We start from the raw sequence: 25,363 nt of genomic DNA on the forward strand, positions 1-25,363 counted from the left end.
TTTAATTACTAATATCGCTATTAAAAATAGATGTTGATGATAGAAGGGTGTAAATTTAAGGTAATTTATTTTTCCTAGATTTAAGTAAGAATACAATATTTGGTTTGTCACGGGGTTTCTAACAGGATACTGTCTCCTCAACGAACACCTCAGTAGACTGAAACTAATAAAAAACTGTGAATGCAGATTCTGTGGGGGAGAATGGTGAAACACCAGAATACCTCATCACTGAGTGAACCGAGACGACAGCTATTCGTGCCATAGACTTTTGGTACGACTGATATCGAAGATAGAGAACACCCTCTGTAAAACCTTCTCGGATACTGGCATTTGTCATGGCTCAAAGTCAAAACCATACCACTCTCTGAGATCGTTCAGCCAGCATGTTCTTCTTCTGCCCCGACTACGCCCCTCGTTGTATTTCCCTCTATAATATTCTGCAGTAATTCATATTTAGGACCTCTTATAACATGTGCAAAAGCCTTCTATGTTTTTATTAAAGGTCGTTTCCTTTTTTCATACAGCGCAGAACCTCGATACTTGTAACCTAAGAAATTCGTAACATGCGACGATAAGACGTGGATAAGACCATCTTTTGAAAGCCACCAGTTTGTTGATCTCAGCTGTTTTAAGGGTCCATGCTTCGACACTATACAATATCGTTGAAAAGGCGTAGCATCAGAGCATTCTTCTTCTTAAATGTAAGTTTAAGTGTCTCCTACAAAGAAATTTCTTCAGTTTTAGAAAAGAATTTCTGGCTATCTCAATCCCTGATTCTATTTCTTATAATTGTTCGGTAGTTTTATTTATGATTGTGTCCAAGTGTTTGTAGTATTGGACTTTTCCTTTGAATAAGAAGACTAAGGAAGGAGCATATCAAAAATCTTAGGTCCACCGCGATGGGCCTCAAATATGGCCGACTTAAATTCCGGTTTATCAGTGCCGTTCTAATTTTATTTAAAAGATGTAAAACTATGGTGTAGGGTAGACGTAGGGTAGACTCAATATTTTTTTATTTGTTTTACGTTGTGAATAAATGTTGGTAGTTATTAAAATTATTATAAAAAATAAAATCCTAATAAAAATAGATAAGTTATAATAATTACTTATAACCATAAACATCCGATACGCTACTGAAGCAGGTAATTGACGTATCTAAATTCTTTGACATCTAATCTTTGACAAGTATTAAATAAAAGCAAAAATGCAAGAAAAAATATATAATTAGTTAATTTAAGTGAATTTCATAAATGATCGGTTTACTATACATATGTATATTACAGGGTGGCCCATGGAAAACGTTCCGCAAGGCATAACGGCCAGGGTAAATTTTTTTTCAGAAAATTCAAAAACACGTCAATTTTGTTTGTGAGGGTGACAACTTTTGCCCCAAAAATTATTGCAAAATCTTCAACCCTCTAAGCGAGGGTGTCACCCCCCGATTTTTTTCAAATGCGAAGGGGGTTCAAGGGGTACCGCAATGAAAAGGGCTTTCTATTCTCTATACTTTCCTGCTTCGTTTTTGAAGATCGGTCGAGTCGTTGGGAAAATATGAAGGATTGAAATTTGAAAAGTTTTTTAAACATTTATCAGAGTAAATGATAAGGATAAATTCCTTCGAACAATTTGCTGCTTTTTCTTATTATTTCTAGATGTTCGCAATCGGGTTGCGCAGATATTCAATGAACGCCATCCTGACAAACACCTTTATGGCAAAATTAGTCAGTTAGTAGCAAAATTTCGCGAAACTGGTTCCGTTATGAATAAAAAGAGGCAGAGGGAAAATCCTGTAGTAAATGAAGCTATGGAGGTATTCGTATTGGGCCAAGTTGCCATGGACAGTATTCTGAGTACAAGAAAATTAGCCAATGAGACCGGCGGGAATCGTACAAGTTTCCAAAGGATATTAAAAAAACACAAGTTCCACCCGTACAAAATTCAGTTGGTACAAGAACTCAATGAAGACGATTTTGATCGTTGCTTGCAATTTTGTGAAACTATGAGTGAACGAGTGGCGAATGATAATAATTTCCTATTTAATGTGTGTTTTTCGGATGAGTGTACTTTCTTTTTGAACGGTGTAGTTAATCGGCACAACTGTCGGTATTGGGCTGAGGACAACCCCAGATTTTTTCACGAGGTGTACACACAAAACCTTCAGAAATTGAACGTGTGGGCTGGTATTTTTGGAAATTCTATTGTAGGTCAGTTTAACGATATTGAGAAGAACTTCAACGTACAAGTCATAGAACAGATATCTAGCAACTACCGCACTTGATCGTTCAACGTTGTGGCAAGTGAAAAAATGCGTAAACATCTAGAAGTAATAAGAAAAAACAGCAAATTGGTCGAATTTATCCTTAATTATCATTTACTCTGATAAATGCTTAAATAAACTTTCCAAATTTCAATCCTTTATATTTTCTCAATGACTCGACCGATTTTCAAAAACGAAGCGTAGAAATATAGAGAATAGAAAGCTCTTTTCACTGCGGCGCCATTTGACCCCCCTTTCCATTTGAAAAAAGTTAGGGGATGACACCCCCGCTTAGAGGGTTGAATATTTTGCAATCATTTTTGTGGCAAAAGTTGTTCCCCTCACAAACAAAATTGACGTGTTTTTGGATTTTTTGAAAAAATAAATACCCTAACCGTTATGCCTTGCGGAACGTTTTCGATGGGCCACCCTGTATATAGTCACTTACTAGCGAAAAGTTGTTCCATTATTTCACTCGATTTTTGCCGAGATCTACCGCACGCTACACAACCAACTATTTTAGAGTCTTTTTCGATAAATCGCGATAGTGTCATTGTTAATTTAAGTTGTGCCATAATTTCCATCTAGATTTACTACCTTTATACAACTATCAGTAGTAGAATAAATAATAAATACCATAAAATAAGCTCCGTAAAGACTGACAAATCCACAAAATTTCAAATCAAATTCAAATGTGTCAAATGAATCGTTAAACAGAACTGTCAATGATCCCCACCCTAGAGTCCTTTTTCCGCCCACCATGCATGAATATATAGATAGCATTATGCTCCTTCCTTTAGTCTTCTTATTCAAAGGACTTTTTCTATTGGTGTACTGTCTATTGATATTACAGTATTTATGTTTTAGTCTTTTAGAATAATTATGAATTTTGTTTTTATCAAATTCATATTCAGCCCATATCGTTTGCAGGAAACATTTTATTATTTGAAATATTTTCTGAAAAGAAAAACTTATTGTGGCAAATTAATCAATAGCCCTTCGTTCTATAGTAAGTTATTATAAATTTGAAACCATTTATAAAATCTTTGGTTATCGACTTGTCACCGTTTCAGGATATGAATTTCGGGGCGCGACCCAGACGAATTAAATTGAACTCTCGTTCCGCTTAACTAAGATCTCATAATAAACCGTAGTAAGTATGATACGCAATAGGACGTAACAAAGGGCGTTAACTTTTATTTGCCGAAACTAACGTTCCGATTACGTCTCAAGACCTTAATTCACCTTAAACCTCCTTGCGCGCTAGATAGAAAGCAAAGAAAAATCTTGAGAACTTTCTTTTTATATCATCGTAGTAGTTCATAAGATAAAAAAGACACACGCGACGTTAAGTGACGGTATTTATTCGTTTTTGGTTCGGTATTAAATAAAAAAAGCAGTTCAATCAGAAATGAAGTTACCATGGACATTCTGTTTGACACACCGTGTAGTTTCAAAAGGAAATCACGATAGTGAACAAGAAGAGGATAACGACGATGATAAAGGAGGAAGTTCCAAAACAAAGTGGAAGAAAATGTGGTCCAGACTAAAGTTGAGGAAAACAAAAAGAAGAGGTAATAAAATTTTACAGACGAAATATGTATAAATTTAAAACATAATTAAACTATTAGTGTTGACTGTTAATGTCTCGATGGAATTAATGCAAGTTTATTTTGATGATAACTTGTGTCTTACAATATGTGCTAAAGAGTTTTGAACCGTAACTCTCCAAAATCATTTTGTTTAATCATTTCCAAAATTACACCATATGCATATTCCTAAACACATAGAGTGTTCCCGGTTAGACATAACTAAAGCTCGGATTTTAGGACGTTAAAAACTTGAAAAAAGGGAATACTTTAAGACTGTAAAATTTTAGTTTCAGGCAAGTTTAGGCAAATAGCTGAAAAATGCTTCATTTTGACAAACTAACATGTCCAGGGTGGGTCAAATTCGACGCTTTTAAATGGAAACACCCTTTTCTATAGGAGATAGACAAAAACTAATATCGGTGTCTGGAGCTCAATTTTTGTCAAAAACATGATGGTGGAAACCGCATATCGATATTTGTTACCGTTTCGGAGTTACGGGGTGTTTTTCAAAAATATGCATTTTAAACAAATCGCTGTAACTTTTTTTGCTATGGCAAATTTTGTATTTTTATGAAAACATTTCCAAAGCACCTTTTTACGTAGAATTTAATGGTTTAAGTATAATTTTTTAAAATTAATAATTTAAGAATTATCAACAGAAAATTTGATTTTTTATATGGGACACCCTGTATATTTTTAATTCATTGAAAATAATTTAGAATTACCTTTCCAAAAATATAACACACTTGATATTTTGCTCGATTTCTCTTGGAGATATAGAGTATATAAAAATTCGCCCGCTTTAAATAAGTAGGCTTTGAACGGCACCGGCTGTAATGCAAAAAAATTCTAGCTGTGAGCATCAATTAAAACGAAAATAATATTTGCTATGAGAGATGCAGAATTTTATAACAATTTAAAATATATTTAACCAACATCAACACAGATCCGTCAAGGTAGCCCCACTGATTCATGTTTGTCTTGCATCTGCCACCCTGAGAACAATTTTTGCTTGAAATATTTTTACATATTTTTAAATGAAAAACTAACATCATCTCTCCAAAAAAATCCTATTTGGGTATTTCGCCACTGCAAGAAAATCTACAAAATAAAATAGTTATTTTTTGTAAACACTGCTATGTTAATCCAAAGGAGATTAATTGTCCACAGTTAGGTTTACTGATAAACAAATTTTCCTAACGAACAAAAAAATGCTTAACGTTTCGGAAAGTTTATCTCTTTCCGTCGTCGGAAGCAAAAAATACAAAGAATAAATAAAAAACTATTTAAAATATTTAAATGCAACTATTCGAGAACACTTTAGTTTTTTTTAAAACAGATACGTCTACAAAAACCGTTGACGGTCTGTTAAAATGACATTATATCAAGTTAAACTTCAAAATTAACAATAATTACTACCTGATAACAATTTTTTATTTTTAAGGTAAAACCAAAAAGCTTCAACCTTCCTGTATGATTATTTTTAATTTGTTTTTAATTTTACGTATGTTATGTTTATTTATGTTATATTCTTTAAAATCAAAGGAGCGATTGCCATACATTACTAACATCTACAGATGCATGAGCAATACATTTATTTTTATTAGATTGTGTTAAAGAAGCCTCTTTTATTTTTCTTTTAGAGGCTATCGCTTCTTTCATTATAATTTTGGCGTTGTTAAAACCTGTTCTGTGCCCTGTGTCCCATGAATGCTGACAAATCTTAGATTTGTGAAAGTCGCCCTTTCTTAATTAATCTTTATGTTCTTTAATTCGAATTATTGTGAAGGGTCTTATTTAGGGTCTAGATGTTTCACCAATATAAAATTTATCGTATTCACATGGTATTTTATATACTACATTTTTTGTTTATTGTTCAGTATTCATTAGTTTAGCCCTGCTTCCTCTATGCAAGAATTAGCCACACGATTAGAAAAAATAAACATTCTGAATTACATTAATACCAGTAATTACCTGAATATGTTCTAAACTGTTTAATTTGACATTATTCACTCAATATACGCATTGGCATTGCAATGTGTTTACAAACAGAAAATACAAAAGAGTTTAAAATGTTACGCAAAGAACCAATTTTACAGTAATACTACGTGCCCAAATTTGGTCTATTATGTTCGAATTATAAACGGTTCTTTGCATACAATTAGCCGAATCGTCATCGTCCAGGATGATGTGTCCTTTATTATATCCGTCCCTTTCTCTTTAATTTGGATTTTGAACGGATGCAACAGAAACAACACTATACCCCATTGTTATCTTATTTCACCCTGATTTGCGCAATACACTGTAATAATGATTGTTGTTTGATTTTTTTACTCGTAAATGTGTATGCATATCGGACCTTGTACACGGATGACTTGACCGAATGGATTGCGTGACTGACAAAATGGCCCACTACCATAAATTACACAGGAGATAATAATAAAACGCTTTATGAAGACTGGCTCACTATAGTTTTGGGGTACAAACGAATATAATTTATTAAGACCACATAAACATATTGAAATTCAGCATTCTGTAGGCAAATCAACAAACAGTACACTAGGAATATCGAAGAAGTTTCTGGGGGCTTACGGCCAAGAAAAATCAAAGATCTTCCTGGATTTAAGTAAGAACAATCTTCGGACTGTCACGGGGTTTTTAACAGGACACTGTCTATTGTGAACACTTCAGTAGATTGAAACTAAGAAGAAAGGGCGAATGCAGATTCTGTAGGGAAAATGGGGAAACACCAGAACACCTCATCACTAAGTGCGCCGAGACGACAACCATTCGTGCCATGAACTTTGGTACGACTGATATTGGAGATGGAGAACTACCCTCTGTAAAACCGTAGTAGATACTGGCTTTTGTTAAAGCCCTAGGACTGTATGATGAGTTAGAACTCAAGAAAGGGGGACACAATAGATCTGCAAGGTCGCAGTGATTAACCCCCACTCATTCTAAATTCTCGAAGCAATCGGCTCGGTCTGGAACTAAATACGCAAAAAACCAAAATTATGATAGTTGATAGGCAACATAACAACCATCCAAATATAAGTCATATCGACCGCTTTGAAGTCGTTAAGTCATACGTATACCTGGGATCACTATTGACAAATACAGGCACATCGGAAGAAGAGGTGAAGCGTAAGTGCAACATGGCAAAGGTAGCTGTTGGGAGACTGACCAAGATCTGGAAGGACCGCCAGATTTCAAGAGCCACCAAAAACCGGCTAGTCAACTGTTTGTTACTCCCAATATTGACGTATGGCTGCGAATCGTGGACTCTCAGGCAGGCGGAACGTAAGAAGATCGATGCTACCGAGATGTATTGTTATAGACGTATGCTCCGTATCCCATGGACAGAACGCCGTACAAACGTTCCCATTATAAATGAACTTAATATTACTAACAGGCTTTCCTGTAAAATCCGACTAAAACAACTAAAATACTTTGGACATATAATGAGGAAAAGCCCGGACAATATGGAAAGACTCATAATTCAAGGCAAGGTGGAGGGACGTAGACCACGTGGCCGCTCTCCAACTCGATGGATAGACCAGATCACGACTAGCTGTAGCAAGCCAATGCACGATGTCATCGAGATGACAAAAGACAGAGGCGCATGGAGAAAAATCATCCATGATGTTACGCTGACCACTACACTCCCTAATGGGGGTCAGGACTGAAGAGAGAGATTCTAAATTCTAAAATTCTACAGTAGGAATATCCTCTAGCCTTTGACAAAAAGGTTTTTTCTTTGTTTTAATTTGATTAGAAGATAGGCGTAGAGTATTACTCCAGTAAAAAATATTTTGCCAATATTAAATCTTAAGGAACCAAAGGTACTTCTTGCCTGACCCTATCTTGACACTTAGAGGGTCACCACCCCACTTTTTTGATACAAATATAACCTGTGTAGCACATTGAAGAGCTCATCGCTTTGCTTGAAATCAAAGACCGGATAGTCATTTACTGATAGGGGCTAAACGCTTCTTGCATTATATATATCACGTCTGGCTGAGAAAATTTCTTCTGAAGAGATGTTTCTTGAAAGTTCGGATGGCTGAGCTTGTAGTATTTTGGATTTTAACTCATATTTGATTTCCCTGGATTTTTGTTTATCGTTATTTTTCTATGTTCTCGTTAGATTGACTCGATGTTGTTGGTAGGTATGCTACTTCCTGATTTCTTTAGTAGACTCCACGCTTTTTTACTTGAGTGTTGATAATTCATGTTTTCAGTTCTCTTCTCAGCCATTACTCATCCACTGCAGAATGTGGGTCTCTCTCAGTTTCTTCCACTCGTTTCGATTCTGTGCTCTCCTCATCCAGTTCTTACCGGCTACGGTTTGGATATCATCAGTCCATCTTTTAGGAGGTCGGCCGACTGGGCGTTTTGCTAGGCGTGGCCTCCAGCAAAGAAGTCTTTTTGCCCATCTTTCCTCTGGCCAAGTGTCCTGCCCAAGACCATTTAGAGTTAGCTATCCTCTCTACGATATCCGTTATCCTCGTTTGTCGGCGAATGTCTTCATTTCTAATGTGGTCGCGAAGACTGATACCCATCATGGCTCTTTCCATAGCTCTTTGGATAGAGCTATGGAAAGCAACCTGTTCACACTTCGTGCCGTCATCGTCATAGTCTTCAAACCATAGGTCATGACAGGCAAGACGCATTTGTTGTAAACGTCTCTTTTTAGGCTATTTGGGATTTTGCTTTTGAATATAAAGTTAAGTTTACCAAAAGCTGCCCATCCGAGTTTGATCCTTCTAGAAATTTCGGTTGTTTGATTTTCCTTGCCGAGTTTTATGGTATGACCTAGATATATATACTCTTTAACGTACTCAATCCTTTGTCCATGAACATTAACTTGCTCTTCATTTTCATTTAGGGTTTTAGTTTTAGATAAATTCATTTTTAAACCTACTTGCGCAGATGTGTGGTGAAGTTGTTCGAGCATTGTTTGAAGTTCTTCCAACGATGAGGCCATGACAACGACATCATCGGCGAAGCGCAAGTGGTTAAGCATCCCACCATCTACCTTAGTACCCTTCTTGTCCCAGTTCAGTTTCTTAAATACGTCCTCCAGGGCCAGTGTAAAAAGTTTGGGGGAAATAGTATCTCCCTGTCGGACTCTTCTTTCCATTTTAATTTTATTTGTGATATTTATATCATCCAGTTTGATAGTCATTGTAACAGATTTGTAAATAGATGATATTATGCCCGAGTATCTGTAGTCTATTCTGGCATTTTGTAGGGCATCGAGGATGGCGTGTAGCTCTATAGAGTCGAAAGCCTTCTCATAATCCACAAAGGCGACATATATAGGGAACTTGTATTCGGTGCTTTTCTCTATGAGAGTGCGGACTGCCTGAAGGTGATCCACAGTACTATATCCACTTCTAAACCCTGCCTGTTCCGGGGGTTGATAGAAGCAGGGGGGTGACAGTGAAATAGGAAAATTGGAAACAGTCATTAGTGTCATTCCTGTCATTCTCCTCACGACAAGTATGGCCGCCTAGACAAGGACAGCATTGTTTCTGTCTAACTATTGTCTAACTTCACAGTTTAGAATTGACAGATTTCAGTTTCAGAGACAACTTCAGATTTGTTCTAGAACAATTTAGAAAATATTCGACGCCATTTTAATTCATTCCGTTTAGTTTCGTTTTGGAAGTGCAATTTAATATTTCGGCTGAAATTTATAAATATAAAGGTAATAAAGTATATAAAATATATATTACATGAAGAATCCTGGAGAAAATGACGTTTCTGCAGTAGTAGGTATGTCCCATGTATATGAAAAATAGGTAGTAAATAAACACTTTTTACATTTTTTAGATGCAAGAAAATGGTGTTATAATCTCTTTGATCGGCGATTTTTTTGAAAATGGAAACAATTTACAGCAAGGTAAGATCATTTTTAACTATAGCCAACATTAGTTCTCTCCAGTATGTGCGATTTAATGTCAATAATGCAATAAATCGGACTGATAATCTGATTATGTTATCCGACTAAAAGTCTGTTTGCTTCTTTTTGATTTATAAGCCAGGTCACTTTGGGAATAATGGACGCTTTTTTTAAACAGTCTATTTATATTTTATACCTATTTTTACATTGTTAATTTTAGTATAAAAAAATTTGTTTTTCTGTTTTCAGGTTTTTGTATAAGGCTCCCGTTTTCATGTTCCTGTGTCCGTTTTCTGTCCTTGAAGTCTACGAATACGTGTGTTTATTTACAAATTTCTGTAAGTCATGCTTATACCTTAACTAATTTACGTTAAAAGTGCATATAATTAACTAATTGGTATTGAAACAATACAATCCTCTATATTTTTATATTTATTTAGTCACGTTGTTCCATATTTCGAATAAATATATGTGAATAAATTATTTTTTGGTTTTATTTATGAAAAGAAAAAATACAAAATACATTTGAATTGAAAGAGGGCCCGCCATTGAATAACCGGAAACGGAAATGAAAATTAAGCCATCATGTCCTTATCATGTCAACCTGTCAATTGGAAAATTAGTTCTCCAGACGACAACGAAGGCTTTCGGTAGCGTATCGTGTTTCCACGATTTAACACAGAGTTGACACTTCTTTCTAGTTAATTATTTTATGGATAGAAGTCGAATTTGTTGACAGACGATTTGTCAGCACCTTTGTGAATATTTTGTAGAAGTGCGAGAGCAGGCTGATGGGACGATAATTGTCGAGTCTGGTGTTATCACCCTGGTATTAGTTAAGTTGTTTTCACCTGTTTTCAGTTAAGTTGCACCATTTCTCTTTCATCATCATCATTTTCAGCCCTCACATATTTGATACTCTCCTTGTGCCGATTGTTGCCTATTATTTTCTTTGCAGTTGTCCCCCAAGTTGTCTCTGCCAATTTCCTAATATCATGGTCCCATCTTAGGCTCGGTCTTCTCCTAGGTCTCTTAATTCCTCGTGCATATCATGCTGTAATTTTTGTCGTCCATCTACTGTCCGTTTTTCTTGCCAGTTGTCCTACCCATTGTCATTTGTGTTGAGAGATTTGATTCTGTAGATGACATATATTACTTCGGTCTATTGTTGTATCCACTCTATTCTTTTACGGTCTCTCTTGATTATTCCCAGCATATTTTGTTCCATTGAACATTGTGCGATCTGCAGTTTCCTTATAATGTCCCTTTTAAGTGTCCAGGTTTCGCATGCATAGGTCATGACTGGTAATACATATTGGTCGAATGTTTTCTTCTTTAGATAAAGTAGCATTTTAGATTTGAATATGATTGAATTTCTTCCGTAAGTACTCTATGATAACTCAATTCTTCTGTTGATTTCTGGTAGTAGAGATACCGAGCTGTGTATTAGTTGTCCTAAATATATATATTTTTCTACAATTTCCAGTGTTGTGTTGTTAATTTTTCAGTTTTATATTCATTTTTCGATGATATGATGATATTTAGAATTTATTTTATTAATAATTTATAATTTTTATTTACTAATCATAATAATAAAGAAAAATTATAAATTATTAAATAAACAAACTTTAAATACAATAGAATAAATATAAAACTCATGTTTATTTCTTAGTTTCTGTATAAACCAGTGAATTAATAGTATCTTAAGTATACTCGACGAAACCAAGACATTAATCTTCCCTATAATGCATCGCGGAAAGGGGCAAACTCTCCCCTTCGAAGTGCATACGGAGACCGCGATATTTTTAAGGCGCGCCAGTTCCCCCCTTTGCTCCTCAAGCTCCGCAACAGCAAATTAAGCCGCCACTCTACGTAATGGGATAGCGGCGCGGTGGCCGGAGACACTCCCATGATGGAAAACGGATACGGAAGTATGGTTCGAACCCATCCGCGGTACGTCCCATCCCATCCATTTCGCTCACGAATTATTCGAGCGCGTACTGCGACGCGCGGTACCTATTTACCCACTGCTGTCAATTCGCTCTCAGTGCGGTACTATCTGCTCTTTGAAATGCAGAGAGCGACATTATCGGTAATTGTTTGACGAAATTAAACTCAAAAAGAAACTATATTCGGGTAAAATTTGAAACTGTGTTTTTTTATAGATGGATATATTCTTTGACATTAGGTATGTACCTTTTTTGCTTCGATAGAACACCGTCATTAAAATTATTTTATTAAAACCTGTTGAATGTCAAAAAAAATATAAAGAAGAGAAAGAACGCTAAAATAATATGTCACACGATTTCAAAAAAAATTAAACACTAATGTGAAGTTGTTAAGGTGCAAGCTTTCAAAACATTTTTAGATACTCGTTCTTTTTAACAAATATAACTGCATAAAAGTTGCTAGGTTTTCGTCCAATACCACTGGTAGTTTTATTAAGCTATCAAGTAGTAAAAACTGCAAATAAAAGCGTGCTTCTAAAAACTTACTAATTTTGTTATGCCTTTTAGAGGATGTACCATATATGCGACATATACCACAGACATGTACTATGTTAGAATAATTATCAATAATATTTTTATTGATAAGCTAATTAAAATAATTGTATTACTAGACTTTTTCTAGGTCGTTAAATGTAACTCCTAGAGATCATAAAAAAGGAAAAATGATGAAAAAGCCTATTAAAGAACACTTTGGTATTTTTTTCTATGATTCTCTCTAAGTGTGCATTCTCTCTGTGTATACATAATGCACCATTATCTACTAGCTGTATAATAGTACAGTATAGTAGTTCGATCAGAATGTTGTCACTTTAATTCTCTTTTTGCTTTAAACTGTTTTTTTATGTATAGATATTCAGCTTCCATTCTTGTTCTTTATAGCTTATTCAACTTACTTCAATAATGAAGACAACTTTCTGTAAAGTTGTCAATGCCTACCTAAATCCAGCAGTTTTCGAAATGTTTGCGTGTTTACTTTTATCTCATTACTAAAATGACCATTTCTATAGGTATATGTGTTAGTAATTAAGCCAACTAAGCCTAACTCTTGCAATCAAATAAACATCTATAAAATGACAGAAAATATAATTAACTCGTGAATTAAAATGACAGACTGTCTATGTCATGTATTCACTCGTTGGACGAGCTTTACTTTTTTATTTTGATAAAACACTGGCAACTTAATATGATCTGGTTATGTTTAGTCTTCTCAAACCTATTCAGGTTTATGAAAACACTGGCAACTTAATATGATTTGATGATTTTTAGTCTTCTTTAACCTGATTAGGTTTAAGAAGAAGCGTTCAAGTGGGGAAAGAAAATTATTATTCAATAAAGAATTGTACTAAAATATAGTAAACGAAGAATATGTAGCATTAAAATGTTTAATATGTCTAACAAACTATTAAACTAACTACTCTAAACTAACTCAAATTACACTAAAATAATACAAAGTTTTAGGTGCATCCTTTTATCTACAATCTCAAAACAAATTTTTGTTAACAATTTGAGTAAACTCAAGTGAAAAAATGATAATTGGTATATAAGGAAAATTTAATTTTTATTTAAAAATCTATCGTATTTGTATATTTGTTAAAACTATAATTTTAATGTTTTAATTTTCAGAGCGGTTATTTACATATTTCCTAAAACTCGACGAAATTAAACAATTATTGTGGTTTTAGTTGATACTTTTATAATTACAGGATAATTGTCAACTTCCGCGTTTAAATAGATGACTCAATTTGTCATGTAATATTGGACGAATTTTGATATCAAACATTCTTACCTCAGATTAATTCTTTATAGGTTGATGGTCGCTAAATCGACCACTTTAATTTAACCAATTAATCAGTCGCGTGGAAATATATTATCGCCCAGTTTGTTTGCTATGCTTACTTCTAAACGCGCTTGGTCTATTTAATCAACCATATCGATACGTTGGCCGAATTGGTGCGAAAAATTAACGTAAGTGATAGAATATTCAACCAGTGAGCATTGGTGACACTGAGTTGGCTGTGTGTCATATAGGTAATAATTCTTGTCTATGCATATTCTATGCAAATTTCGTGGATAAAAATTTAAAAATATAGAAACAAATGTATCTGTGACGTTTATTTCTTTTTATTTAGTGCACCAAATTTACGGCTCGGATGATATTTTCTAAAATCGTTAACATATCCTGTATATTTTCGATAATTTCTCATAGGATGGGAGTTTCTCGAAAAACAAAATTTGATTTACTTGATATGAGCATATTTTTGAGTATAGAGCTAACATAGATAATCAAAATGAACATACTCTTTTTTCTTACATTGGATGATACATACAGTTCATACCTTATATATATTAGATTACATATTATACAGGGTGTCCCAGAAATGAGTGCAGATATTTTAAGGGGTGGTAGATCTGGCCAAAAGAAACATATTTTCTCTTTACCATTTTTAAAATAGATTGAAAATAACCGAGTTATTTAACTTTGAAAGTTTAAAAAAAAAAAATGCGACATTTTGAGAGCCGCCGGGGAATCTCGCGGATCCCCCGGCGCGGGGGAGAGATCTCGCGGATCCCCCGGCGCGGGGGAGAGATCTCGCGGATCTCAGCTTGTTCGCCGCCCGCTGTTGCCACATCGACTAGAAAGACTTAAAAAGTACTTGCAAAATCCCACACCATCCAAGAGGTTCTGCAGAGGTGCGTTACTTTTTTTAAGTGGGTGATCGCCAGTAGCCCTACTTTCCACATTACACAAAATAAACTAAAAGAAAAAAAACTTACCAAACAATAAAAAAAGATATCCCTATAGCAGAGAGATACAACTGCAGAGCTTTCTTTTTTTCCATTTTACCACTCTTAAAACTGCACATAACACTACACTTAATAACATCACTTCACTACAATTCTTAACAACACTATGCAAATTTTCAACTGTGGAAATATTGGCTCCCCTATTAATTTTAGAGCTAAATCGTAAATGGTTTTTAAAGATACATTACAAATTTGCACAAGGGGATCCAATATCTCGACAGTTCAAAATTTGCATGGGATATCCTATATTTCCAACGATGATGCACCACCCGGTATACCCTTCGCTTCTTGACTGCATGCTATTACAATAATTGTTCAACATGACGACCTCCATTTCCAATACATGCTCTCCTTCTTCTGAGCATGGAATTTTTAACGTTTTGTAGCAATTCTTCGTTGCTTTTCCCGAATCCTTCAAATGCTGAACCATACTTACAAAGGTTCGAGCATTAGGGATTTATCTATTCGGATACTCTTCGGAATAAGTCTCCGAGCTTCTACAGCGCTTTCCCCTGCCAGAAAGTACCTATGCTCTTAGCATATCTACCTTCTTCGGATTTGAATACTCCATCGCGATTTGCCTATACCGATACCGATTACCGACACAAAATATGCACACAACGAACATTTCACAACACTTTAAACACAATCTCCGATCACTTTCTCGAATTTTAAAAGCTCGATAATATTAGAAATTAGATCGATTTCTAATAGTGTACATGTGTACATGCTTTGTGTACATGCAATTAATAATGACGTTAATATAATACAGGAATCTGTAATTTTCTCCCCACCGCCCATTTCATTGGAAAAAACGGCGGCAAGTTTTCTGCTTTTGAAATTACGATCGATGGCATTTTATTGTGTAAAAGTGGATGGTAAATGGCATCGATCGTAATTTCTCAGGCAATTTAACGTCTTAGCAGGTATACTTATTTTTTTTATCAAAAAAGCTTTATAAAAAAAATAACTGAACATATTAGTAGCTTTATTACTAATTAAACTATTCAAAACATGTTCTGATATTACTAAAAAAATTTAAGTAAAAAATATAGCAAATTTTATAGTTTGACGACGTTATAACTAACTACATATTAGAGACATAATTCCATACCTAGAAATACCGTATGGTCGAAAAAAACGGCGTCCAGAATGGCTTGAAAATAACGGTCGGTGACATTCTCCATAAAATTTTACACATAAATTGACAGCGATCTTTATATCATAGCCATCGCTGACGCCGTTTTTTTTTTCACGACCATATTGTATTTCCCATTAATCGCATGGTGGCAATACTAATTTATATTTAAAGAGATATATCTAAATGTGTATAAACTAGGTATTTTATTAGCAATCATATTTAAGCTATTATGACTCGTATCATATTCTAATTATTTGAAACTTGAAACATAATATTTACTCCTATTATATTCATGTAACTAAATTTTCTAATATTAATAACTCTCTGATAATAAAAAACAAGAGTGTGTTTTGAAAAAGTAAAGCATAATTACTGTGTATTGACTTTATTGTGAAAGACGCCACAACCTTGTCACAACCTATTTGAAACACATTTACGTAACTACAGAATAGTTTAAAAAAGAACTTACACACATGTTTTTTTAGTCTATTTTCTTTATTATATTTGAAAACTACAGTCCCCCTTCCAATACATAAAAACATTTATATTCAAATATACTCTAGATAGAGCTCCAATTTTTATATGAAATGAGAATTTGTTCACACATAAACTACCGTATGATCGAGAAAAAACGGCGTCAACGATGGCTATGAAATGAAGGTCGCTGTCATTTTATATGTAAATTTATATGGGAAATGTCATTGATCGTCATTTCCCAGCCAACTGGACGCCGTTTTTTTCGATCATATGGTACATTTTATGTATTTTATTCTTTAATTTTAATTACTACAAATGGTCTTGATATTTTTCTTTTGAATACATATATTCTTGTTACTCTCTTTCATCTTTGTCTCTAATATACAGATGCATTGCAATTTGTTGTTAGTATATTTATGTAATCATTTCATAAATCCTAAAAATAAAAATGGTTATAACATGCTTTCCAGATATCCATATCCACAATATTCTGTGTGTAAATATGTTCAATTTTTAATAACCCATTCACTAAATGAGATTGTGAGACAACATACAGGTAGCTGTTTAAATAATTTTCAATCCTTGTATGTAATAATAGATTTCACATATTATATGCATTACACAATATGTATTACCTGCAATAATAAAAGATATTTTCTTTAAAGTGTATAATTCTATCTAACACACTTCTAATAAAGTATACTCTGACTCTTTGAACATTTGTTACAGCTTCTAATAATTAGGTATATCGATAACTTCCTAAGAAATTTTGTTAGCACTTTTAGTTAGTTTACCATTTTTCTCAATATATTCTGCAGAATATAATATGACTCGATACATTCACCTAGAATAAAATCAATAATATCATTTATGAATAGAAAACTACATGTATAACTTTTTCATTAATATTTGCAATTTCAGACCAGAACTTGTCTGAAGAGAACTTTCTTGGTTTGTTTAAAAATATCTTACCGTATAACATAAATTTACATCTGAATTAATCTAATCAGATCAAATTTTCTTCATAGTATAGAAAACATCGAAACTATTTGACTGGTAATCGAGCTATCAATAAGCTGACACTAAAATTTAATGAATAATTAAATGGGATAATTATTTTCATGTAAAACAAAACTTTATACTTAATAAGACCACAGGGAGTACATAATAACAGTGTTACTGAGATTTTTGATTTAATGTATTGCTTGGTATTTGTAGATCTATTATTGTATTGTGATTACAATTGCCTTCTTCTCCATTGATGCATCCTAATTTAAGATTACTGATTTTCTAATACATAATTAAAGTGAAATTATTTTTCCTACCATTACATAATTAATTTCTTCCTACCATTAGGTAGATACCTGAAAGGTTAATAAATTAAAAACGAATTTATTAAGACATTTAAACTGTTTACCTCATTTCTCACATATTTTTGACACCAAACATTATAAATAAATCAAAAAATATTCGTATACCAACTGAATTATATGATATTTCATTTTGAATAATAAAAGTACTTTTTTACAGGTTTATTTGGCATTGTTTGCATTGTTTTTTGTTGTTTTCTGTTTTGTTTTTGTGCGAGTTTAATAACCCACGATTAACCTTAAACATAACCTTAAACTACACACCATACTAGGGATGTACGATTCGAATCGATTATTATCAAATCGACGTGATTTTTATCAAACGATTTTTTGGTATAATCGATCTTTTTTTTTAAATCGAAGACCGATTTTATTTATACAGTTTTACAGGTTTATTTATTTGTTAGAATTTAGAATAAGAAAAAACACTTTAGTTTTGCTGGAATATTTGTTTGCAGTGCATCCCTAGTAAAAGGCCATCTAGCAATGAACTGAAAAATTAAGTGTAAGTGCTCGCTGCCGCATGCGCCGATTTTTGTTTATCACTTTGATATCAGGTGTCAGATTGTTGTCGGGGCTTCCCATATTTTTATATTTTAGAACCAAACCAAACCAAACCAAACCAAACGTAGAATACTCTTTGATTTTACCTTAATTCTTTCTTGGGTATACCCTTTCTTGTACTTTTATTTTATTTTTGGAATATCCCTACTCCATACATTAAACATTTAGAAAATTGATTTATCTATCTTTATACAACCACCAAAACGTTGACCCATAATAGTAATACACCAGTCCAGTAGAGGACGCTAAGGTAAAAAATTCCTAAATAAAAATTTGTAATTTGTAATTCCTTCAGTGTTTTCGAAATCGTTGTCGGGGTTGCGTCGGTTTTGAAGAAATGTCGAAGAAAACCCCGGACTGTCTACCATCAGCCTCCGGATATAAGTAGTTATTAAAGCAAGTTTTTTTAACATTTTTTATTGTATTTATGAGTTTAGTGTTTGATTATTATCATGTGAAAAATTTTAAATAATATTTTAAAAGTGATCGGCATGTGATAGGTTTGTGATGTTCAGTTTAATAGATATTTGGTGTGTATGTGTTTACGTATATGTGTGTTGGATAAAAAACACTTTCATTAAAAGGGTAAGCTCTAACTAAACATTAAAGGTTATAATTGTTTATTGAAACGATTGAAAATATTTCCTAATATGGCGAAAAAAGAAGCTATAATTGTTAAGATTTATTTTTTCAGTTTACTCCACTGTAAAAAGTATTTAAAATATTGCGCGTTTCTCTAGAATTAGTAGAGCAATCTACACTAATATGACTAAAATGAATTTTCGTATTTTTTTCTGTAGCAACTTAAAATAATTGAATTTATAGATAAACATGCAGAATGTGGGTATGGTAGGAGGTGGCAACGTTGCATTCTCTCCGACACTCTCTATGCCCGGTAAACGAATTTCCCGGGGAGTGAACAGTGGCACTCAAAAGTTTTTCAACATTTTCCGGAAAATGTCAAGAAAAATATAAAATTTTCAACATTTTTTTTTCGCAAAAAAAACCTCATAGGCGTGTTTCTGGGGTTGAACTATACTACCAGTTAAAATATCTGCACTCATTTCTGGGACACCCTGTATATTAGCTTTAACAGTCTCTGGTTACAGTTGAGGGTTGGAACCTTTGGTGTTAAACAGCAAAATAAAAACACTAAATCACCACAATACACCAAAATACTTTTACTTTTACACTGGACGCGCGTTTCGCTAACCATGTTAGCATCATCAGCAGATGATTATAAACTTGACTACCTTATTATTGCCTTATCCAACGGGAGCTAGGGTTCCTAACAGTGACAGATTGTAAATTGTAATTTAAATTGACAGGTAAATAGTATTTTCTGTCATTTTTTTGCACCTCGCCTATGGAAAATCCTAGATCACATGAGTTGAAAAATGTCACTTACCTTAACAATAATTATCGCGAGGGGTGTCTCACTATTGGAATTACATGTACATTTTCTTCGCAGTCGCGGGCAGTCATTGGCAATCTTATGGCAGTCGCCTTTAATAATTATATGGCAGTCATAGGCAGTCTTCTTCATAGTCATTGGCAGTCGCTTAGCAGTGGACGGATATTTTGGCAGTACGTGGACATTTTTTACCCGAGTGAGACACCCCTCAAATTATCGATTAATCACAACAATGTCGATTAGTGACAACAATGTCGATGAGTGACATTTTTGAAGCCATGTGGATTACCAATGAGTTTTTCAGTTTTTTAATGATAATCGCTTAGTAACTACCATTCAAAACTTAACAAAAATAAATACCTACCTTCAATATCAGGTTTTTAGTTTGACAGTAATAGCTACTGCTCTTGATATTATGTTTGAGTTATAACAAGTTATAACTCATTATACAGTCTCAGGGCTTTAACAAAAGCCAGTATCTGAGACGGCTCCACAGAGGCCAGCTTTCCATCTGCGACATCAGCCGTACCAAAAGTTCATGGCACGAACGGTCATCGTCTCGGCGCATTCAGTGATAAGGTGTTTTGATGTTTCTCCATTTTCCCCACAGAATCTGCATTCGCCATTGTTTCCCAGCTTCAGCCTACTGAGGTGTTCGTTGAGGAGACAGTGTCCTGTTAGAAACCCCGTGACAATCCGAAGATTGTTTTTACTTAACTCAAGAAAAATCTTTGACTTTTCTCGGTCGTAAGTTCTGAGGAACTTTTTTGAGTGTCTTAGACCGTTGGAGAACACCCATTCCAGGTTACGGATGGAGTTTTTCGGATTCTTCAGTTCTGCTTTCAGTTGGTTCCCGCTTGGAAAACAGAAGGGTTCTGGTCCAGTTAGAGGAGCGTTTGCTCCTTTTCTAGCTAAACCATTTGCTTTTTCATTGCCTTCTATCCCTTGGTGAGCAGGCACCCAAAGTTGAAGGACTTTATTTTCTTTGCCTAATTTGTTGAGCTTCTCTATAGGCATTCTTTAACCAACTTCGAATTGATGGTTACTGAGTTGATTGCGTTTAGTGTTGCTTGACTATCGGATATTAATATAACAGAATAGTAGTATACAAACAAATTCAAAGCCTTTTCTTGGATAATAAATATTACAAAAATGTCTTAATTTAAAAATAGGTTTGTGTTATTTTATAGACATATTTCTTAGCTCTCTGTTACTGTCAAGCCTTAATTTCATTTACTTTACAAACGCTTAAACTTAATAAAGAGAATCATTTTTAATGTTTTCGCTCTACTGAATTCGCTTATTATTTTTAATTATGGCCATTTCGACGATCCGTACTTGACCTAAAACTGAAAATAAAGTGTCGTCTAACAAGTGCATCTCGTCCACAAATAAACTAACTCATTATTATGTTACCGAACATTTTCCTGTGTTATTTATTTTTGTCGATTTTTTTTTGCTTTGGTTTTTTGTTGGTATTGATATAATTTTGTGGATTCAACCAAACACACGATAAAGCACACTAATATTTTCGTGAGCACATTATTTATTAAAGTAGTCAAAATCTAGACATAACTTCATACTTAAATATATTTTTTTTGTATTAACTACTGGGATTTAGGTTCTAGGTATTTTTGGTTTAATTTGAAATTATACCTTTAATTTAACGTTTCGCTAATTTTTATTTTAGGCATCATCAAAATCGATATTCCTAAACTAACTAATATTAAATGCCGAATATATATTCGGCATTTAATATTAGTTAGTTTATTATTGTACATATGTACAGGGTGAATTTTAAATAGGTGCAAATATATTTTTAGGGGTTGTATATTTCGATCCCAGAAACGCGTCTATGAGGTTTTTTCGCGAAAAAAAAATTTGAATAATAATAATTTAAAAAAATGTGTTTTTTAATTGTTAGTTAAAAATATAATCAAAGTAAAATGTAGAACGTTTAGTTAAAAACATAATATCCTCATAATTTAATTTCATGGTTTTCTTTCTTGTAAATTTAATTGACTACTTATGTTGTCATAGACCATAACATAGATAGTGTTTTTTTTAATTTTCAAAGTAAAATCTCTCGGTTATTTTGGACTTATTTGAAAAGCGGTAAAGAGAAAATTTGTTTCTTTTATCGAGATCTACCAGCCCTGAAAATAGTAAATATTTGCACTTATTTAAGACTCACCCTCCATATATTATCGGATACTTCAATTTATTCACTATGAAAATTGCCTTATATAAGCAAGATTATTTACTTATATAGGGTGAACCAAAATCACGCTATACGTGTATTATTTCAGTTGCAATTGAGGCTAATCGGTACTATTATTAGGCGTTTTATCTTTACTATCTAATAAGCGAAAAAGCTCCCAATTGACTAAATTGGAAACTTGGGCGTCCTAAATTCGAGGTACTACTGGAATCTCGGAAGCCATAAGAAACCTTGGTTTATTTAAAAAAAATAACTTTTTTTTTACAATAAAATTTCATCATTTTCACATTATTCGCTTTATGGCTTCTACGAACTCGTTGGCTATCATTCTCGCTATGATAAATTTATTGACCGCCATCCGGAACAATTGGGTGAATGTTTTTCCGAACCAGACTCTAATATTAAGCCAGGTATAACCAAGAACGGTAAACTAATAGGATTGCTCATCCTCATAAGACGTACGTTCCCCTCTTCCCGCGCTTCAGCTGAAAGTTGTGACGTCATTGTAGTCCTTGTTATGATAGTGTGTATTTTTAGTTGCCTATGGTAAACTTATAAAAATAACAGCTGAGAAATTTTGAGTTAATTATTTTGTCAATTTTAAATGTGAAAAACGTGTCTTTAAAGTTTTTAGAGCTATCGAGTGTACAAATACGTTTATTTTGTGTTGTGGATTGTGACAAAGTGCTTACTAAGTGCCTACGATATTGTTTATTAATTATTTTAAAGCAAAATATGGAAGTACTCTATAAAGAATGCTTGCAAAAGGTGATGTTGGGAACTGCTGTTCTTAAAAATGCATTATCCGAGTATTTAATACGATTTATACAGTTAATTTTCTATACTGCATACTTTGTTTAAATAAATTCTGCAGGGTGTTTAAATAAATAAACTAAATAATGAACGTTTTGCATTCGGCAACTAATAATGCACGTGTGTGTATTATTGGTTGCCGGATAAGGACTAATAACCATGACAAGGACTACAATGACGTCACAAAGCGAGTAGTTTTCGCATGCACCTGGCGGACATTTTTGGCTGAATGAGCAGTCCTATTAGGTTAACTGTTCTTGAGGTATAACTGGTAAACTAACAGGTAACTCTAATACGCAAGTCAGGTATATTTTTTGGTCCTGTGGTTCTGTTACTTTATTTTTTTTTTCTTGTACGATGCACCACAGTAGTGCAGTTAGAGCTCGCATCCAGTGGCGGATACAGAGGGGGTATAGTACTTTTGTATGACAAAACTTTAGTTTTTGATAGGTTGAGGCATAGGAGATTAGAATCGCACCAAGATTTAATGGTGCGTAAGTCACTGGATATAATATTATATAGTGCTGTAACATCTGGGCCGCGCCAAGTGAAACTAGTATCGTCCGCAAAGAGGCAGATTTTACCGCTAATGTCTAGATTTCCAATGTCGTTGATAAATACCAGAAACAAAATAGCGCCAACTACTGAACCCCTGGGGGACACCACATTCTATAGGCTTACAAGAAGACATAGACGTATCAATCCTCACAAGCTGCCTTCTGTTGCCAAGATATGACTTAAGCCATTCGAGCGGCACTCCCCTGAATCCATAGTATTGCAATTTGTTAATTAAGATATTATGATTTACACAGTCGAAAGCCTTAGAGAAATCATAAAAAATTGTAGCTGTAGAGTGATGATTATTCAGGCTAGAGTATACATTATTAAAAAGGTCGAACATAGCATCATTTACCATCATTATTATCATATTTTTATTATCATTAGAGGATCGAAGAACTATTAATGCCGATTGGTATACAACAATTTGTATGCCAACGGAAATAAGGAAAACTAACTAAAAACGAGTAAAAAGGTGTATAGAACTCAGTTTTCAAAAATGTGTGACTTATCGGGTTTAGCATTTAGACGCCTGAAATCCAAAATGATTAGATGGTATTATCGGTGATTTGTTTCTCACATGTGTGCGGTAACTCGAGGTTTTTTCGGCAAATTTCATCAAAAAATTTGCAAAAAAGGTCCTATAAACATGAGCCTGTAAGTGCATAGTTTAAAGTAATCGATGTTAGAAAATAAAAAACATTTTTTTTCTAATTTTTTTAAATACCATTTTATTTTCAACTTGCTGTAGGTAGCACTAAACACCAATGTTGTAAGTTGTAATTTGTTATCAAGTACCTATTTTATACTTTACTCTCTTTTCAAATAGAAATTTTAAAAAAAGTATTTTTAAATGGGATCCAGAGACCTACAACAAATTGGTTTCAATTTTTTTCTCGAAAACAGTTCTAGATAGGTATATGGCACAAGAAAAAAAAAAGTTAAACATATTTTTATTGACTTTTAGTTGAGTTACCAAAACAAAAATAAATAATTTCTTACTAAATAAATGCATCTTTTTAAAATATTAAATATGCTTAAGAAATTTGACTCATAGTATTATTATGGTACATCATCGACATTCATTTAAACCGTATTCGCAATAATGGTGAAAACAATTTATATAATTATCTATTTATAGCCAAATTTATTATCAAAACGGAACTTAATAACTGGATTTGCAATTGAGTGACTTAGATTTAATGGAGGTATGTATATCATATCTGTAATTAAACTAAAATTGTTTTAAACCATTAAGAAATGATATTGATAGTCGAAGCTTTAATTATTATTTTTTGCATTTTAACGTATACTTATTTATTTTTTATCACGTACAAGAAAGCGTACACAATTGATAATAGATCCACTCACTTCCAGTATTCTGCTTTATTGTTTTTTGAATCCGCAATTTCTAATCATTTTAGCAAATCACGTTACTACTAAAATTTGCAATCTATTCAACAGATTTTACAACAATTAAGGTCAGTGATTTACAACAAAACGTGTGGCGATTATTTAAATGAAAGTTTTTTTTAGTTATATTTATTTTGAAGATTTTTAAAATCTAAATTTTCATTAAATCCAGCTAGCATTTAATTCCTAAAATCTGGAAATAGCGGAACATAGACTTAGAGAAGTTGAAGTTTAAATAGAACTATAAAAATACAGGATGCATGCTTCTTAGGACTATACATCAGGAAACCAAAATGAAAAAATCAATATTGGTTGATGGAATCTGTATAGGACTGGTTAAGGTATATTTAATCGTGCTGAATTTACTATGCTGCTGAAGTTTCCGGAATACAGTTCGGACCACTCTGTATATTAGATAAACTAGGTGCATCTCAAAAGTCGCTCACCCCTGTAACTTTTTTATTTTTTTAGATATAAACGGAATTTGGTATGTTAGTATATGACATAAACTAGGATTTACTGATGTATTCGATTGTTTTCGGTAACTTCCTGTTTCACCAGAAATGACTACAACTTTTTTATTTTTAAATGATATCCTCTGTATTTTTTACTTTATTCGATACTAAACGACCTTCTGAATAGAATGACATCTCATATGTCAACTTTTGACATTTTTGTTTAGAAAAAAAAACGTACTTTGAATTTGAATCTAGAGTGCCACTAATTTTTAATCAAGGAACCTTGGAAAAATAGTGTGTTTGATAGTCTAATGTTTTTCGTGTTATGTATCTACTGGGCGGTTAAAAAATGCCCAAATC

At 33.4% G+C, this 25,363-nt stretch overlaps 1 protein-coding gene across 3 annotated transcripts in view; it reads left to right on the forward strand.

Annotated features, from left to right (window-relative positions):
- Positions 1 to 3,667: 3,667 nt before the first annotated feature.
- The window catches only part of LOC115880570, a 185,298-nt gene continuing 163,602 nt past the window's right edge, over positions 3,668 to 25,363 (forward strand). For all 3 annotated transcript variants that reach the window (XM_030897825.1, XM_030897826.1, XM_030897827.1), the window contains exon 1: positions 3,668 to 3,831. In XM_030897825.1, coding sequence (XP_030753685.1) covers positions 3,669 to 3,831 — 163 coding nt within the window. In that variant the 5' untranslated portion in view covers position 3,668. The remainder of the gene's footprint in view (positions 3,832 to 25,363) is intronic.

The sequence above is a fragment of the Sitophilus oryzae genome, unplaced genomic scaffold, assembly GCF_002938485.1.
Source record: "Sitophilus oryzae breed Bouriz unplaced genomic scaffold, Soryzae_2.0 scaffold_1637_pilon_pilon, whole genome shotgun sequence".
NCBI lineage: Eukaryota > Metazoa > Arthropoda > Insecta > Coleoptera > Curculionidae > Sitophilus > Sitophilus oryzae.